The following is a 19,572-nucleotide window of genomic DNA, read 5'->3' on the forward strand; positions in this document are numbered from 1 at the left end:
AACTAACCTATTAACTAATACTTTTTATATCTGGAAGTATTTTTTTTTGTAATTATTTTATAAAAAATCCGTTAGCAAAAATTGTGTCCGCAAACGCAGGCTTGCTTGATTATCGCTCTCTTTTTTACACATTTTGTGTTTAGCTGATTGCGTCAGGTAAGAGTGGAGAATATATTCACCTGAATGAATATTTACAACTTATATATATTTGTAGATCGGTTAGTTATAGTAACGCATGCATATACATATTAATTGTGATTAATGTTACTATAGCTCATTCGTTATAACGCATACATACATAATTCCTTATTAATTTTTTTTATTTTCTATCTCTCTCTCTCTCTCTCTCGCTTTCGTTTACACAGATGTATGGTCGCTATACCAAAGATTTAGGAGAATTTGCTAAAGATGAAGCCAGAAAACTCAAATTACTCGAGAAACGCCGAAAACAAGAAGACAAACAACGAAACAAGGTAAACAAACAGAAAAGCATACAAATACAACTTTTTTCGATGCAATTCAATTTCATTAATGCAACTTTTATTAATTACGTTTATTTAACTACTTACCTTGCATGCAACTCTTATTAATGCAAACAAATTCTATTTATCTGCTCTTGTGTCACAATAAATTACTGCAATTATGTAAATGAGAATAACGATTGCGAAATGTAATTATTTAAGGTAATGTAAATATTTACATTGAAATTTCTTACTTGCAAAGTAGACCGCGCTAATGCAAAAGATCAACACAAAGCTTGCGAACGCGACCTGCATATTTTATGCTAATTTAATTTGGCTATACATATATATTTACATTATTTTATAAATAAGCAAGCACGACAAATTGTTTCGCCGTTTGCCAGATTAGAGAATTTTTTTTTTTAATTTTACACTCCGCTACAGTTGAATAGGCACTTAATTGGAGGGATAAGAAAAGCTTAGTTTTAATTTTAGAAAATAACACTGGTCAACAGTAGTTTTGGTGCAGAGGAGCTGCATTTTTTTTTTTAACTTAGGACCTTATGGGCCAAAATCGTCAAAATCATGGAGGTAAAGAAATTAGTTGCGGGCAGAGCACGCACTGACATATTTTTGAATTTATCGCGAAATGTACTAAATAACGAACTATAAAGTAATTTCGGGAACATATTTAGAAATTAAACACCAATAAAAGATATATTCGAAATCAAAGTAGATTAGAGATTTTGTTCCAGGTACGGTTTGCCAGACGTACTGATTTTTCAAATAGCGTACTGATTTGTACTGAATTATCGATTCTGAGCATACAAATATTGTAATAGGGGTCTTCCCACCAAGCTTGGTACTCGGTGTTCGGTAATTTTTTTTAATGTTTTTACATAACGTTGGAAAATCGTTAAACTGTACATGTCTACTGTAAAAAAGTAAGAAGAAATAATTTAATGATAGTCGACATGTTTCGGATAATGTTTGATAAGTGAGTAAACCAATCGCGATAATATGATGGAGTGTAATCTATTTAAAAAGGGGCTGAGGTTTTTTTTTTTTCGAGTGTTGTTAGTTATTTCAATTTAATACCAATAAATTTGTATAATTGAATGGCTTTTGCTTACATTCGATCATTATTTTTTTCTTAATTTACTGACATTGTAAAAGAGTTTTGCATACAAGACGTCGAGTAAGATACCCGTTTTATCAAATTCTTATCCTTTCAAAGTTTTTTCGCACTTGCAAAAAAACTGATTTAAGCCTTGAGGATATATGGATAACGTTTTTTAATAGTAGTACCTTTCTGCAGATTGAAAAATATCTAATTTTGTTTTTTTTTTTTCAATACCACACTCAAACGAAGCAACTGAACGGATCTTAAGTATAAAATTTGCTTCCTGTCGCAAAGAAAGAACTTGTCCTAGTGATGTGACCGTCATGCGAGCCCGCTATGTTCGGCACATTCCGCAATCACATTCTTAGTAGTGAATCAAAAATGCTCCCAAAAGTTTTGTGTACGTGTAATTTTTCTATTAAAAAAAGTTAGTCGCCTTTTTTGAATCAGTCTAATGTACATATATCCATAATGTGCCATAAGGCAGTCCCAATTTCTGAGAAGGGCGATCAGTCGACCAATTCGAAAAATCATAAAAGAAAAAAGTATATAGTTTTTTGCTCGCGGCGCTTCAACAGTCGCAATGACCGACAAAACAAAACTCTTGCGAGCCATTTGAGCGATCAGAGGTTCGAATTGTCGGGCAGCGGAATTTTTATTCCATTTTTAATGTATTTACTTGTACAGTTTTTATTGTAATTATAAAATTATATTGCTTTAACACAAATATATAATTTTTCATTTTATTATTAAATTCTATTTTATTATTAAATGTTTATGGTATTTAACTTTTTAGGGTTTTACCGAATGAAATAATTTCGAAATTTGTAATTTATATTTCAATTCAAATAATTCACACTAACTTACTTAAACCCTAACTTATACGACCCCGCCACGGACATTTGTGAGGAAAGCAATTAACAGCGTTTTAGTTTTGATTCTGATAATTCGAAGGCAGATTTCGTTAATCGCATAAGTTGTTCGAAATTGTCGAACTGGGTAGCCGCCGCTTTAGCTTATACTAGTTAATGAACTAATATCTTTACTAACTGGTTTGGATGTTCACAGCAGGGAAAGTCAAGCCAACATTTACACATACGCACACACACACATACATATATATTTACTTACCTCAATAATTTCGCAGCATTTTAGATTGCATATATGTAGGGGCTATTTATTTATGTATCGTTTAACCCTCATGTAGTCAACAATTGAACGTTTATGTATTTATCCAAATTTGAACGAATCGTTTATAAAGCAGCAGTGCTGGGAAAAAATATTTACAGGAATTGCTGGGCAAACGTTCGTCACGTGTGTTAAAGGTCTCATCATGGATATGGAAGCGTACATTTGCGCGCCTCGGCGAGGATTGGGTATTCTTAGCACTGCTAGGTGTTATAATGGCATTTGTATCGTATGTGGTGGACAAAGGCATCAATGTTTGTACAAATGGTAAGTTTAATAAGTTTGTCGATACATAGATATAAATATATACAAAAGAGGCAGCATTCACAAAAAAAAAATTAATTGCCGATTTTTTGCCATAAATCATTTCGTAAGATTTATCTCCAATTAATGTAAATACATATATTTATCTTCGTGATTATATTTTCTGAATAACGTTTTTAGTTATTAATGGCTTTGAATCTGTACAATTCACAAGCAATTATATTTCCGGATCGGATTTTTGAGTTGCTTGAAAAGGTTGTAGTCACTTTGGAAAAAAATCGCTAGTATAGAATTTTTATTACATTACGTATAAATAAACTTATTCGCCTGCAAAACTTGCTCTTTGTTATCCTAAAATTGAATGGGCTACAAAACTGCATACCAGTTATTTTCCTAAAAATTCTGAATAAAAAGTTTAAAAATTTGTCGAATTTTTAAGACATTTAAAAAATTTTTTAAAAATACTAAACATAAAATAGACCATGGAAATATAGCCAAAATTCTTCAAAAAAAGGCGAGTCTATTCTAATGACCGCCAGTGTATATATAAATTTTATAGTCTTTAATAATTGTATAATTTTTCATATAAAACGGCCTCAGGCTCAAAAAAATTGCTGTATATAATTCTTTAACAATTTCCCCTCTCTATTCCATACAGCACGTGTTTGGCTGTACCGCGATCTCACATCGCAGCCGGTTACGCAGTATTTAGCCTGGGTCTCATTGCCGGTCTGTTTGATACTCTTTTCAGCTGGCTTTGTGCATCTAATAGCGCCGCAAAGTATAGGTGAGTTGGTGGAAAAGTATATTGGTATTGTACTTAAATGTAAATATAAACATTTCTACTTATTATCAGTAATATTTGCATTTGCTTGTAATAATCTTTACTAAAACAACAAAAATTTCACACTTATTAGCTCGCTTGAAATATATGTACAATGAACAAATATTTAAAGTACGTTATGCCCTACTTTTCTTCATAAGTCCGATCCTCATAATTAGCGATAAGCTATTATTATTTCCCCCCCCCCACTTAAATATGCCGAGTATTGCAAACAAGCCAACGTATATAAATGTTATTAATTTTGCACTCTATTAACCACCTTGTGGCTCCTTAAGTTTATTTGTGTCATTGAAGTAAAGACAATATTCGATAAGAAGCGCTTCCATAGATTAGTTGTAATTAAATGGCTAACTAGTTTTTTTTTATTAAACCTTTAATTTACAAGGCATGCACACTAACTTTTGTAGACAGATAAATAGTACTTACTTCCCCATTTTTATTTAAACGTAAATTTCACATTGAAACTATTTGTTTGATTTTCGTACTTACTTACTTTACTTCAATGGTGTAACTAACGGTACTAACCTACTAAAATATTGTTTAAAGTAAATTTCTACAGAGGAGCAATCGAAGAATCAAAATAAACAAATTTTTATAGATGCAGAATTTATTGTCTTAGTTTGTTTGAAATGTATAATAATTAATATTTAATTATAGTAAATACCAAGTTTTGGAACTTGAAAAAAGCATAGATTTTAAGCCTTGTTAGCTCTATACTATTTAAGTAGTGTAAAAGCGCTGGGCAGTTGGGTCTCTCGGTGAAAGTACGAAACCGTATTCAAGGAGTGCCAGTTTCTGTTGAAAGTCTGTCGGCCGGTTTTCTAGAATTTTTAAAACAATTTATTCCAGGGACCGAAAGTAACCGTTAAATATCAAAATTTTTATTTTTAGATCATTGCAAAATCATTGCGGCATACTCATAGTCAAAATAAAGTCGATTCTGAAGTTAGTAGCAGCTTTTGACATAATTTCCGATGGCATATCTGTCAAAAAAAAAGCTGCAAATGACTTTGAAATCGATTTTATTTCGACCATGAATATGCCAGATTATTTTTATTTTTCGATCAAAAATAATCGTAATTTTGGATTTTTATTTTTTTCGATCATTTTGAGCCGTTAACGATAAAAATTGAATGCAAAACTCAAAGAATAACGGTAAATTTGTATCGCAAAAATATAAATCCAATTTGAACGGTTAAATTGTGTGTTTTGTTATAAAGATCATAATCGTTATGGTCACTGATTTATTTACATACATTACATTTGATCGGCTGGCCACATCTCTGTAAACCATGAAGAAGCATTTTACAACCAATTTTGAAACATTAAAAACCGCCATTGAAGAAGCAGTAAAAAAAATGAATATTGGAAAAACAAAGCAGAATAAATGTGAAAACATTAAAAATCTCAAAAACATATAAAGAAACCAGTAAAAAATTAAAAAGTTTACGCCTGGGCACACTACAAACGGGAAACTTCCTTCTTAATATAAACCTTATCCTTTGTCTTAGACTTCGTGTTCATATTCGTTTTTCTACTCAACTTTGTCTTCGTATTCGTCTTCGTATTACAATTCGCACTCGTCTTCGTATCTATGCTCGTATTCGTGTTCCTCTTAGGTTAGGCTTCGTATTTTTCTTCGTGTTATGTATTTCGTATACGTCTTCGTCTTCGTCTTCGCATCAACATTCAACAACTTAATTTTACACCTTATTTCTCTAACTAATTTACTTCTACATACTTATTCACAAATATTACCCTTTCTGGGTTCCACAAATGGCATTTCGCCAGACTATTTGCAACAGAAATGCATAAATAAGTAATAGCAACAAATAAGTTTATTACACCTAGTATAATTTGCACAATTTGCACATTTGGCCCACTTATCCACCATACATATGTGTACATATATATGTAATTGAATTGTATGTATATATTTTTATGGACATTTGTAATAATTTTGTACATATATTTTCGTATATGTACACATGTGTATCAATAATTCCTACCATATAGAAAATGTTGATACAAAATTTGCGCTTTCCAAACCGGCGTAATACATTTTTTTGCATGCATTTGTTACTTTGTGAATGTAAATATTATATTTTACGTATGTGCATTAGAGTGGTCCGAGAAAAATTTTTTGCGAGATAGGGTTTGGGACACCTTCCAAATTTTTTTCTTGCCAAAAGAGGTGCTGGTACCAAATTTTATATTTCTAAGTATAAATTTAAAGGATGCTCATGATGCTCATATTTTATTCTAGAAGTATTGTGTACATACATTAACCAAACAATTTGTTAATCACCCTAACAAAATTTTAAATTTAAATTATCTAAAAAATATCACAAGCTTTAATTGTCATGTGAACAGTAGCTTTTTATAAGCCACTTTTTTAGCGCATTTCAAGGTCATTAAACACCCCTTATTGGTTACAGTGGAAAATTTAATGTTGGTATAGATATTACAGACATCAGAAGGAAAACACTTCGGGGGGGGCCCCGTTTTCTAGGATGACTTTTTTTCCCCCATATAAAAATTGAACCATTTCTAATGGACATACATACACATGTATATATAGCAAAAGTAACGGTTGAAAATTGCATTACATTCAGAGCAGGAACTTAAATATGTACATTAGGGTGCATCACTCTCCATGCGAAAAAATTCGGTACTATTTTCCATTGAAATTATAAAATTGATTATATTTTAGAATTTTCGACAAAATATTGCGGTAAAATATTAAGATTTATGTGAGCTGGACCAATTTGAAAATACCTCCAAAAATCTCCTAATTGGATTCCGTTGATAAAATGTATAAACATTTTGACGTTCACCTTTGAAGCTGTTTTTATTTGTAAAAAAACTCTATTTTTGGAGCTCCTTCAAATTGGTCCAGCTCACGTACATAAATCTTAATACATATTTTACCGAAATATTTTGCCGATAATCTTAAAATATCTTAAATATAATTGAACTTTGGACACCCAAATGTATTTATCTACTTTGAGATATGTATTTATGCCCACTAATAGAATTTTTTGTGCTGGTAAACAGTGGCGGATTTACCGTAAAGGCAACATAGGCAGGTGCCTAGGCCGGCAAAATTTAGGGGCGGTAAAATTTGAGTTGGAAAAAATGTTTTTTTTTCAAGTTAGCTGCACTGAAAGTAGAAAGGAAAATGTAGAAACTACATGGTACATATGTAGCTATATTTTTTAATTATTAGTAAGCGAAAAAATTCTAAAAATTCTACACCAAATATTACTGCTGTGAAACGAAGTTGCCTTAACTAAACGACACTTGGCCATAATTTGAAAAATATGCTTTTATGTTTTTACTCTTAAATCCCATCTGCATGCATGTTTAACAAAAGAACAATATTTTTTAAGAAAATATTTTTTTTTTATAAAAATTCAAACTAATAATTCTAACTCAGAAAAAAATAGGTATGCTTAGAACGATTTTCATACAACCTCTTCTCTCACCTAAATGTACATATTGCATGCAATGCAAAAACGATTAATTCAAATACTTAACACCATAATATGTATGTCTGTATATATGTATAATTTTAGGTTCGGGTATACCTGAAATGAAAACTATACTACGTGGCGTTGCGCTGAAAGAGTATCTTACATTTAAGACATTGGTAGCCAAGGTTGTTGGTTTAACGGCAACTTTGGGCAGTGGTATGCCATTAGGAAAGGAAGTAAGTATCAAAATTGTCGCAACTGCAAAGAGATCCAAACAGTGTTCGAGCATTGTCAACTAACAATCCAATAAGTGGTTGACAGCAAACAACACTTGCTCACATTCAAACTGCATAATACATACAAACATTCATCCGTAATCATCTATTTATTTAACGCACATATTTTATTTTCTCTATCTCTTGCTTTACTACGTACATAAATGTAATTATCGCCTGTATGTATTATATTTTTACACACGCTCGCTCGTAGGGTCCTTTCTGTCACATAGCAAGTATTGTAGCACAATTATTAAGTAAACTCGTCACATCATTCCAAGGCATCTATGAGAATGAGTCTCGCAATTCGGAAATGTTGGCCGCTGCGTGTGCAGTTGGTGTGGGTTCGTGTTTTGCGGCGCCCGTTGGTGGTAAGTGTAGGCAGTTTGTGGTGGCAAACTGTGCAAACATTTTTAAATCTTATGCAATACATTTGTTTGTTTTTGTTTTTGATTCATCTTCTGTATCTTAGGTGTACTCTTCAGTATTGAGGTAACCACCACATATTTTGCTGTGCGTAATTATTGGCGTGGCTTCTTTGCGGCTGTTTGTGGCGCGACGGTGTTTCGCCTATTAGCGGTGTGGTTTCACAATGCGGACACGGTGCGCGCGATATTCCTTACAAACTTCACCACCGAATTCCCGTTCGATCCGCAGGAATTATTCGTGTTTGCGTTGATGGGGTAAGTGGCGACATATTTACTAGATACTTGAGCAAGAGTATAAAAGGTATTTAAGGGATTACCTTAAAGCCGAAACTAGTAGATATTTCGAGAGTTTCAATGTTTTTTTTTTTCAATATCAAATGTCTGTTTGTTCAAACGGTGAAGTCGCAACCACAACGGTTTACCTAAATTCGAAAACTCCTCAAAGAAACTCGTCAAAATTTGAAAAAAAATGCCTTTTTAGAACTCCCTAATTCTATTTTTTTGAAGGCATAGCATTCCGTGCTCTATCCTTATTTCTATGTGAAGTGGTCATAATTTCACCTTCCTTATTTACAAATAAAAAACACAAAAATTTAGTGTATTTTGATATATTGCTGGTCTCTCTGTTTATTTTATTTTTAAATGTAATTCATCTATGTATTCATAAACCAAACCAAACTTTTGTAAAGTAAGTTAACAAAGAAATAATAAAAAAAGTTTATATAATACAGTGGTAAAATTCAGTCGCTCCAATTATTTTTATTAATTTTTTTTTAATTTGAGTTATTTTTTTAAATATAATTAATTATTTAACAAATATTTGCAATATTTGAAAAAAAATCTACAAACTTTCGTAAAAATTTCGAGCTTTTTAACTCGAAAGATTTTAAGTGTGCCGCTTTGTAGCCCACTCAATTCCATATGAAAAAAATTTATGTTTATTCGTTATATGAAAGCAAATGCGACAAACAAAATTCTAAAAAATCAACGGTAATTTTTGGCGATTTGAAACGTTATTAACCTAGAATTGACCGAGCTGAAATTCCCCACAAAAAACGGTCCATTCCCCACGCAAACTGAAAATCCCCGCAAATCGGGGAATTCCCCACGAGTTGGCTTCCCTGAAAAGCACCTAAAGTCTTCTCCTCTCTATTCGACATGGTCCACGTTGCTGTGACATATAAAATAATGGGCATGATGAAAAACTTCTAGAGCGTGATTTTTGTTCGTCGAGATAGGGCTCTGCTTTACAATTGCACCGTGGGCTCCAAATAGTAACTGTTGGCAAAAGTTATTTTGCGCTTAATTTCCGGCAACGGTTGTGCGTTGGGCGGAGCAAACATCTCTCATGTTGGACAAGTGCTTCCATTTGCCAATAGCCAGTAAGATATCTTCTAACGATATTTACTTCGTGCCTTATAAGGTGAAGGAGTTCTTTTTTATCTTTGGAGTTCTGCTTTCATCCTTATTTACCCACTATTGTTGCGCTTCATTATTCATCCCTTTATAAAGTATTAAGGACTGAATGCATCCCCACACCAATTTTGAGGTGAACTGGGGCTATCATAGCGAGAAGCGCAATCCTACTACTGCCTTTAAATGAAATTAATCTAACTGTATCACATTCTCATTTACTCGAAATTTCTTATCTCCTAGCGTTGTCTCCGGCATTGGTGGAGCTGCCTATGTTTGGGTGCATCGCCGTTATGTACTCTTCATGCGTTCCAACAAGAAGATGAACAAATTCTTGCAGAAAAAGTAAGTGCCAATTCTCACCAGAAGCTTTGTAACGTCACCTGAACTTTGTTTTCCTCCATTTACTGTCTAGTCGGTTTCTCTATCCGGGCTTTCTGGCGCTGCTCGTTTCTACTCTCTCATTTCCGCTAGGCACCGGCCAGTTCATCGCTGGCGAACTGAGCACACACGAACAAGTTACACAGTTGTTTAGTAATTTCACATGGTCACGCGACGATCTCACTGTGGAACAAGCGGCCATTGTTACACATTGGGTTACTAGTTACACCAATATATTCATCAATCTCTCCATATATATTGTGTTCACCGTAAGTACAGTATCTGCGGTACGTTAACACAAAAAAAATACGCTTATAAATTGCTTCTCCCCTTTTACAGTTTTTCATTTCCATCATTGCCTCCACCATACCAGTGCCTTCGGGTATATTTATACCCGTTTTCAAAATTGGCGCCAGCTTGGGACGTCTCATTGGCGAAAGTATGCATTTGTGGTTTCCGCACGGCGTGCGCTACGGCGGTCGTCTATCGCCCATCATACCCGGCGGTTATGCCGTTGTAGGTGCGGCAGCATTTTCCGGCGCCGTGACGCATACCGTTTCGGTAGCGGTAATCATTTTCGAGATGACCGGCCAGATAACACACGTTGTACCGGTGATGATCGCAGTGTTAATAGCGAACGCCATTGCAGCCCTTCTACAACCGTCCATGTACGACAGTATTATATTGATTAAGAAACTGCCGTATCTGCCCGATCTGCTGCCATCCAGTTCAGCGATGTACAGCATCTATGTGGAGGATTTTATGGTACGAGATGTAAAATACATCTGGCATGGCATTTCGTATCAAAAACTCAAGGAGGTGCTGAAGGCGAACAAAACGCTCCGATCTCTACCGCTGGTCGATAGTCACGAGAATATGATACTGCTCGGTTCCGTACAACGTTATGAATTGATTAAAATGATTGAAAAACATATTGGACGTGAGAAACGCATGGAGGTGGCACAAAAGTGGCAAAAGGAAGCGGAAGAACGGTAAGTACGAAATTTTTGGGTGAAACTAGTTTGTGCCGAGAAAAACGTAATGTTTTCTCACCCCATCCCCCTTCTAGCGCCCGCGAAGAAGAGAAGAAGAAACAAGAGGCTGAATTGAAAATACGTCGACCTTCTCGGTTCGAAGTATTACCCGCTCCCGACATACTTAGTTTGCGGCAAATTGCCAACGATGAAATGTTGCCGCCCAAACAACGCCAAGAATCGCTCAATAATAATTTGGCACCACGAAAATCCATTTTGAAAAAGACAAACTCCTTTAATTTAAAAACATTCGCACCTACCTCACCGCACAGCCCTAACATTACCCCATACACCACCATTACGGGCACAGAGCATCGCATTCGTTCCGCCTTTGAGGCGATCTTCCGTAAATCGAATACTCTGCAGGATGTACACCCGGATCCGGATGCTGGCAGCATATCGCCGGCTGTGAGCGCCAATGAAGTGCCGCATGTACAGCGCGCGCCCAGCATCTCGAAGAAAGTTCAATTGGTATGTAGAAATTGGTTGAAGAAATGCTTTTCCAATAATTCGGTACAAAAATTTTGTGCACGCCACTAATGTGGAATGTGTTTTTTCATGTTTGTTGCTTGTTATTGCTGTTGGTTTTGTTTTGTTTTATGTTCATCATTTGTGATTTGTCGATTTTGAAATTTTGTTTCTGCATGGATTTAAACGAAGATGTTTAAATTATATTTGTCTGGTATTTACTTTTTCTATGCAAGCAAGCACAAAATACTGTGGAGTCTACAGAACAAGATCGAAAGGTAAAAATTCTCACCAACTAAATTTATGTTCATCACTAAAACACCCCTTATGCTTTCTTCGCTCAATAAATTAATGTATCCAATTTCTAGAGACTAGGGACTGTAAACAAAAGTTATTTATAGATTATGAAATCAAAATAATCAAAATCTGTTTTATTGTTGAATATGATTTCTTAATGAGTTAAAAAGAAATATCTTCTATTATTTTGAGCAAGGGTTTTTGAGACGTGTAATTTTTATATTTCCAGCATTGATATTATAAAGAAATACTTCATGATTAAAGGCTTTAACGAGATTTTTTTCGGAACGTTGCTTTATTTTTTTCGCGATTTTTAAAAATTTCTTTGATCACTTTTTTTTTAGATTTTTTCGGAGCATCTCATGTTTTATTTTCAAAGGTCTTTCGGTATTTAAAATTTAAAATGACTTACGTTTTGTTGATATGGAAATGAAGTGATTCGTGATTTTTCGGATTTTTTCGAGACTTTTTTCGGTCCTGTTCAGGATGCTTTCGGAACTGTTCGGGATTCTTCGTGTTTGCTCGGAAAACTTTGTGACACCTTGTTAATTTTTTTTTGGTCTTTCAGTATTATTTTGGGCTTTTCGACAATTTTAGGAGTACTTCGTAAAATATATTTTGGAATTTTTGTGGGGATTTACCGAAGATTTCCAGATTTGCTGATTATGAAATAAAAAGATTTGTGATTTAGGGGGGTTTGTTGGGGCTTTATGGAGACTTATGGAGATTTATTTCGGGACCCTTCGCGATTTTTACGGTACCGCTCAAGAACTTTTCTTAATTTTTTCGCGAGTTGTAGAGAGCTTTTGGGAGCTTGAAGCTTTTTTCGAGAAAGACTTTTCGAGGTTTTTCGGAATACTTGATACTATATTTCTATCCTTCTGGTAATGTAATTTTAAATACTTAAATTGTTTGTCTTGCACTCCAATTAAGCTCTTTAGTTCAGTTGTTTCGGTTAAAGCATACTTTTGCAATTAATTTTTTCTTAACTTTAAATAATGTTTTTATTACAAGCCAACGCCTCCGAGCTCACCGGATAGCATAAAAAACAATAAATTTGTAAGTAAATGGAAAATGTAAATAAATTTTATATTTCACGAACTTTTTTTTTTTTTGTTCTTTAAAAAGTCCCAACTCGCACCTAATTCACCGGTTTTAAAAAAGAAAAACAAGAAACCGAATCATGTTGTAAGTACTAAATAAATAAAGTAAAATTGAAGAGTTTTTTTTAGAAAGGGATCTAAGTGGGTTTTGAGAACAGTAGTAATTATTAATTTAATAAGTACTTACTAAAAAAGTGGCATAGAAATGTAAAATATTTGTTCTAACTAAATACTGAAACTTTCGTATAAAAACAGTCCACTTATTTTCCTTCTGTGCAATTTTCCTAAAATACTTTTTAATTTCAATTAGGCTAAAGTGATAATGATCTTCCATTGAATTTTCCTTTCGGACATATAACCTTTATTCTTTTTTTTTTTGCTTTTAATAAACATTTTTCTACAAGCCTACACCTTCAAGTTCATTGGAAAGCATGAAAAGCAACAGATTTGTAAGTAATTTAAAAAAAAATTTACAAAAATCATATTTTGAAATTATTTTTTTTGTGCTTCCGAAAGTTTCAACTCGCCCCCAACTCGCCGATACTAACAAAGAAACACACTAAACTGAATAATGTTGTAAGTACCAAAACAAATTGGAAGAGTTGTTGCAAAGGGGTTATACATACATTAGGGATGTTAATTTTTCAGCTTTTTCCGATCCCGGGATTTAGATATTCATTACTTTTCAACAACTTAAATCAAAAAAATTGCTTCTATATTGTTTGAGAAGCTCTCCTACTATAAAATAAATAATAAATATTTAAAGAGGCATTTATTTTAAAGAACTTTATATTTTCAAAGATATGATTAATTCCTAAAATTATTAAAAAAAATTCAATGCAATATAGAATAAAAATATGGGTACCAAATGCAAGAGGAAATTTCTTTAGAACTCAAAAAAATAAAATTTTTTGGATTCACAAGGGCGAATAAATAATTTTTTGAGCTGATAAAGTTAGAAGGACGAAATTCGTGGATGTTATCGAGTTTATATAAGTCCTTAACCTATAATTTTTTCAAATTCAAATATTGCGAAATTTCAAGGATAAATTTTAAAAGGACATTTTCAATACTTAGCAGTCCTTCCGCACCAAAAACTTTAATCTGTTTAAATTCCAAAGGATCTCCTCTTTAATTTGATACCCATAGTTCTTCTCTAAGCACATTTCTCTAAATTTTTTGAATAATTTTTTAATTACTGACGTCAGAGTGAAAATCTAAAAACGCAATTTTACTATATTTGGCCCAGGGTTTCGCGAGTATATTGATTTTAATGTGGCAAATTTACTTTCGCACGGTGTTATATGTATAATGCGCTAGACGTTTATAAAAAAATATTAATTATTAAATGAAAAAAGAAATAGAGCCAATACTGTTCAAGAAACGGAGTTTCTATTATTGCTATCAGTGCAAATTACAAATCCCGAAAATCCCAGGATTATTTGTCAACAATCCCGTAATTTTTGGGACTTTAAAAAGGCCGGGATTCCGGGATTAACATTCCTAACATACATACTACATAAACTTTCCATACAATTCATGTTTAAAATAAACTTCATTAATAACAATCATCCATAAAAATATTTACTTGAAACAAGCGTCCACGAAGCTTAAGTTCATCACCCGTCCATGCCAAAGTGAGAACAAAATTAGCCAATACAAGATGGGATCAATCTATGCTGCCAGCACCACCGAAAAAAGGTATACTACGAAAGTCACATTCAACCACGGATTGTTCGAATGCCAAAGCAAATGCTGCTATTAGATGGAATACTTTCATGGAAAATACCCAGGCTGCATTGAATTCGAGTGAACCGAAAGTAATGAAAGAAATTGGTTCTTGCTCTTTACACCAAATATTTAACTATTGCTGGATATCATACCCGCATTATGGAGCTAATTGATATTCATAAGTACATAAGTATTTATATAGCTCGATAAAGGTAAAGCTTAGTAATTTTTAAAGCATTCAAAATCATCAAATTTGATTTACCCAAGTGTTTTCTTCATGCTTTCTTTTTGTGTTGAAATCTTTGGTTTTACACACCAAATATATGTGGTTATACGATACTTATATAGCGGACATCTCTTTGTGGAACATTTCAAACCCCTAACTACTATTAGAACCGGAAATTTCCTCAAAATCTTAATTACTTACATGGGTAAAATATGTTACAATTCTGGTCATCGAATATCAAATATTTTGGGGATAAAACAAATTGTATTAGTAAGGCGGGCAGCAGAGCTATGCACAATATGGTCTGACGAAAGCATGCCTACCCTAAAGTTTAAGTGTGTCTGCTCAGTCCACAAGAAATGTGGTCCTGCCTTATGCGCCAACTATCGCGGGATCAGCTTTCTAAGTGTCGGCTATAAGTAATTTTTGAGCGTGTTGTGTAAAAAGCGAAAGCCCGCCGTCAGCCAATTGATTGAGCTTCATCAGTGTGACTTTATACCTAGTAAATCCACCACAGCTTCGTAAGAAATGGAAGGACCTCTACTACTAATAAGCTGACCTACTTAACTACTACTAATAAGCTGATGCTGGAGAAGATAATAGGCCTTATGAATAAAAACTAAGCAATTGCTTTTTCTTAAGATTTCACACCATTTACTTGAATTTATATGATTTTTTATGTATATATTAGGGTGGTTCCTAAAACCAATTGAAAGATTTTGTTTAGGTCTCATTCACGAGCACAGATATCACATAAAAAAATTTGGTCCTGATTGGAGACGGTTAAGGCGTGTCGCACAGGGGCCAAAGTCCAGATTCCTCTATAGAGACTCAAAAAATTAAAATTATTATTTTTTTCATCTAATACCCGAAATCGATTCTACCATAATCGCAGATATCACATATAAATTTTGGTCCCGATTGGAGTCGCTTAAGACGTCTTCAAAGGGTAATTAGAACTTTGACCCCTGTGCGCCACGCCTTAACCGACGCCTATCGAGGCCAAAATTTATATGCGACAGCTTTCACTGTAAGAGAATCGATTTTGGATATTAGATAAAAAAAAAAATTATTTTAATATTTTTTGAGTCTCCAGTTTGAGTTGAGTACCCTAGTTTTGCAAAAATGGAATTGATCTTAATTATTTAATTTTTTTATTTAGGGAAATATATTTCGAATCTCATTCCATCGAAGAAAGTAGATTTTTTCAAATATAGTTATTACACTGAGCTTTTCACTTTTATGAAAACACACAGTTGAACAGAAAAAAATAAAAGAAATGCGGTAAGGAATAATGAAAAAAATTGTTTCAAAACAACTGTTTTACAAAGAAAGGTGATATTTACAAAAAAAAGAGTTTTAAGCACAAAAACCGTTTCTCCATATATTGGACCTCTGTAGTGAAAGGGTTAAGATGGCGATTAGGGCGAGACAAATGCGAGCGTAGAAGACCTTTCTTTACTGCAACATAACTTAATTGAAATAGTAATTCTGTGCTTGAAATCCAATCAATATGTATTATAAAAATTGGGGATAAGTCAAAATTCATCAAAGAACTTATTGTAAAAATTTCTTCATATAGACAGGAGGACCCATATAATAAATATCCTGTTATCTCCGATATTATGCCAGTAAAGTAAACCTAAATACGGAATAAAAAGCGCGAAGCAGGGCTGAGGATTTTCCAACGGGTCGTTTGCTATAAAAAAAAATCACTTTTAACGCGGGACTTATTAGTATGTAGATGCGAATTCCTGTTGGATGTTTTATAAACGATAAGTAAATTTTTCATTCATTTAAATATGCTTTGTTCGTTTTCACCTTAATATATGTTTAAAAATATTTAAGTTTGTATGTATGTATGTATTTCATATTACTTTTGTCTTTGTCCTTCATCCTATGTAAGTTTTGTCAATTTCAATTCTACATATATTCTAACTTTGCAATTCATTTGGCTTTTACTAAATTTGTTTGTATTTAAGTTCTATGCCTTGAAATATAATTTGTCACAAGTGCTTCTTTTAGAAATCTTCAAATTTCTCTTGTAGATATATTTGTTTTTAATTATAACTTAAAATATATTTCTTTCTTTTCTATATGCCACACTTCCTACGTTCCCTACACTTCTATCACAAACCAATACTCCCAACAACGTAAATATGTACAAAAAAAAAAAAAAAAAAAAAAAATGCACAACTGTACATAAAACCAGACAATGAGCATGAAAAAGACGAAGTCGGTCACACTGGTAGGTGTCTTATAAATATTTATGTTTAAGTGCAATAAATTCGGCAAGTAAATATTCATAAAAATTTATGCAAATAAATAATAGTTAATTGTTTACGCCGCGTAGTAATTTAAACAACGCCGCAGCAGTCAACAAGTTAAACAAAAAATAAATAAATACTTCAATAACTCGTATATGTAGCTTTCTTAAAATCAATTTTTTATGCAAATGCAAAATTAATTTAATCGGCTTTACAATTTTCATTTAATTTTTTTTTTTAGCCACGCGAACGTGTCATCGATATGTCGCCGGAAGATCAAAAGAAATGGGAAATGGAAGAAATGTCGAGATCAATCGATCTAGAACAGGCCAATGTAAATATCGATCCATCACCATTTCAGCTGGTCGAACGCACCTCAATACTCAAAGTGCATTCGCTGTTCTCAATGGTGGGCATAAATCACGCTTATGTGACGAAAATCGGACGTCTTGTGGGTGTTGTGGGACTGAAAGAGGTAAGTTAAATGATGTAATCCAATGGAAAAAAAAATCACTAGAGCAGCAATCAAAAATTACATATCGTCGATGTTTTCGCAAAACCGCCCATCGACGAGTTGCCTAAATCGCCTAAATGAGATTTGATAACCCTGAGTTCTAGGCACCGAGCTTCATGCATGAAAATCGTAAAATCGTTTTTCCAAAAACAAATTTGTAAAATGACAAACAGATGAAATACCGACTATCAAATCAATGACCTCTTTTGTTGCCCTGTAAACTTTGAGTGTCGTAAGATAGGCGGTCTAAAATCTAAAATCTAAAGGTGGTAAAAGTTTATATTTTTTTACGGATTCGGGAAGATGTTTGTTTAAGGCGACAAACCTCTAGAAATGGGCGTGGCAGTTAAGTTAACACTATGCAGATTTGATTGCGGTTTTCATAACTCAAATTATTGTAGAGTGCACCCCATAACATTATACTTAAATATTGCGCAATACTCAGAGCTACCATTGTGATTTTTTCCAATTTTTTTTGAAATGGCATATTTTCAAAAACTTATTTTTTTTAATCAAAAAATTTGCATGTGGCAAATTTTTCAAGAAAAAAAATTAAAAAATATTTTTTTTCGTAGGGAATTTTGATGTGTGTATGTGTGATTTTATCGATAAAAAAGTTTTAATTGCGTATGCATGTTCACTTTGAGCAAAAATATTTTTTTTGTTTATAAACAATAATTAATTATTAAACAATTACTGATGTTTAGTTCACTAGATCGATTCAGTAGATCAATATCTGCAATTTAAAAAAAAAAAATCGTTAGAATCCTTGCTTTTTTGCGGCAGTTATAAACGATTTCATCAAAAGTTGCTATTAAGAGAGGAAAAAAGAACCGTTCGTACTCAAAAAGAAAAAAAATTCATTATTCGTAAAATTCGCATTTCTGAGCAAAGAGAAAAAATACGTGTCTCCTTAAATTGTTCAAGGAACAATCCCTGCGAGTTTTATCGCAAACTTAAATTCACTTTCCCCCGGCCTGGGTGATTTGAGATGGAATGAGCCATACACTAATATCGTTTGTTCCGAAATTTCTTTTTTTTTTTGTAACGCACTGTAAATTTACCCTAAAGGTTTGGAGACCATCGCGGTTGTAAAGTTGTCTTTCTCGTAACACATCATTACACCAAAGAAAGAAACCCCTATATTCCACTAAACTCGATCACTTTGCTTTCTCTTCCAGCTGCGCAAAGCTATTGAAGACATCAATAGCAATAATTTCGTAGTACAAAGTCAGGCAAAAGATGACGTAGAAGCCGATCACCGATCAGCGGCCGAGAAGCCATTGCTAACGCCACCTTTGCCGCCGTCACCGCATGTCACGAGTGACAGAGAGGTGAATACGACAGTGACCTCTATGGATTCGGCGCTGTCACATTCGGATAATTGCTCCGATATTGAAATGGAACACATGAAGGGGGAGAGTAGTGGTGAGGAACAACAACAACAACAACAGCAGCTGCAGCAACAACCACAACATAACCAACAAATCTACAATACAACAGGGACAAATACGCCAACAACAAATGGCACACCAACAAAATCAACAAATGAGCCATAGCAAATACATACATATTGAACAGACATACCTTTATACAGACATAAATGAATAGTCCACTTATGTATGTATGTCTAAAGTGATTTTGTTAAAGAAAAGTTAACTGAGCTAAATTGTATTAAATTTAGTAGGTTAGTATTGTATTAAATAATTTTATTGTAGGTAGAAAGAAAAACTAAGCGAGTGATTTTTTTTAATTTTAGCAATTAATGTATGTATGTAATTGTATTAGGAATTTGTAGCTTTTCGTAACATATATTTTATTTCGTTAATACTTTATTGTTGCTGCTTATGAAAGCAAATTTTTTAAGAACTTTTAAAAAAAGAACTTTAGCACATTTCTGTTGTGTGTAGTAAAATATTGATTTTAGTTTTCAAAATGTTTCGATTTCATATACATATTTGTATTACTTCTTTATTACAACTCCTTAGGTTATTCGCTTAGGTTTGAGTAAATAGTTAGAAAACGCGAAATAAAAATATCGGTAGTTCGGTTGCGATTTCGAGACTCTCAAGATTTTCC

At 33.3% G+C, this 19,572-nt stretch overlaps 2 protein-coding genes across 5 annotated transcripts in view; one reads left to right on the forward strand and one right to left on the reverse strand.

Moving 5' to 3' along the window:
* Nucleotides 1-19,572, reverse strand: part of LOC118739770 (chloride channel protein 2-like) — a 156,910-nt gene that overhangs the window by 20,576 nt on the left and 116,762 nt on the right. The window lies entirely within an intron of this gene.
* On the forward strand, nt 366-19,293 carry LOC118739784 (chloride channel protein 2-like; the record flags this gene model as incomplete). Of its 2 annotated transcripts, XM_036471301.1 has the most annotated exon segments (17): nt 366-473; nt 2,874-3,039; nt 3,695-3,823; nt 7,459-7,592; nt 7,846-8,002; nt 8,104-8,314; nt 9,716-9,817; nt 9,888-10,122; nt 10,193-10,845; nt 10,923-11,358; nt 11,592-11,633; nt 12,667-12,711; nt 12,781-12,840; nt 14,354-14,575; nt 16,925-16,960; nt 17,221-17,454; nt 18,675-19,293. In XM_036471301.1, coding segments are annotated over 17 exon segments (3,348 nt in total), but the record flags the coding sequence as incomplete, so codon positions are not given.

This window comes from Rhagoletis pomonella, unplaced genomic scaffold, assembly GCF_013731165.1.
Source record: "Rhagoletis pomonella isolate Grant_MI unplaced genomic scaffold, Rhpom_1.0 Rhpom_scaffold_00001, whole genome shotgun sequence".
Classification (NCBI taxonomy): Eukaryota; Metazoa; Arthropoda; class Insecta; order Diptera; family Tephritidae; genus Rhagoletis; species Rhagoletis pomonella.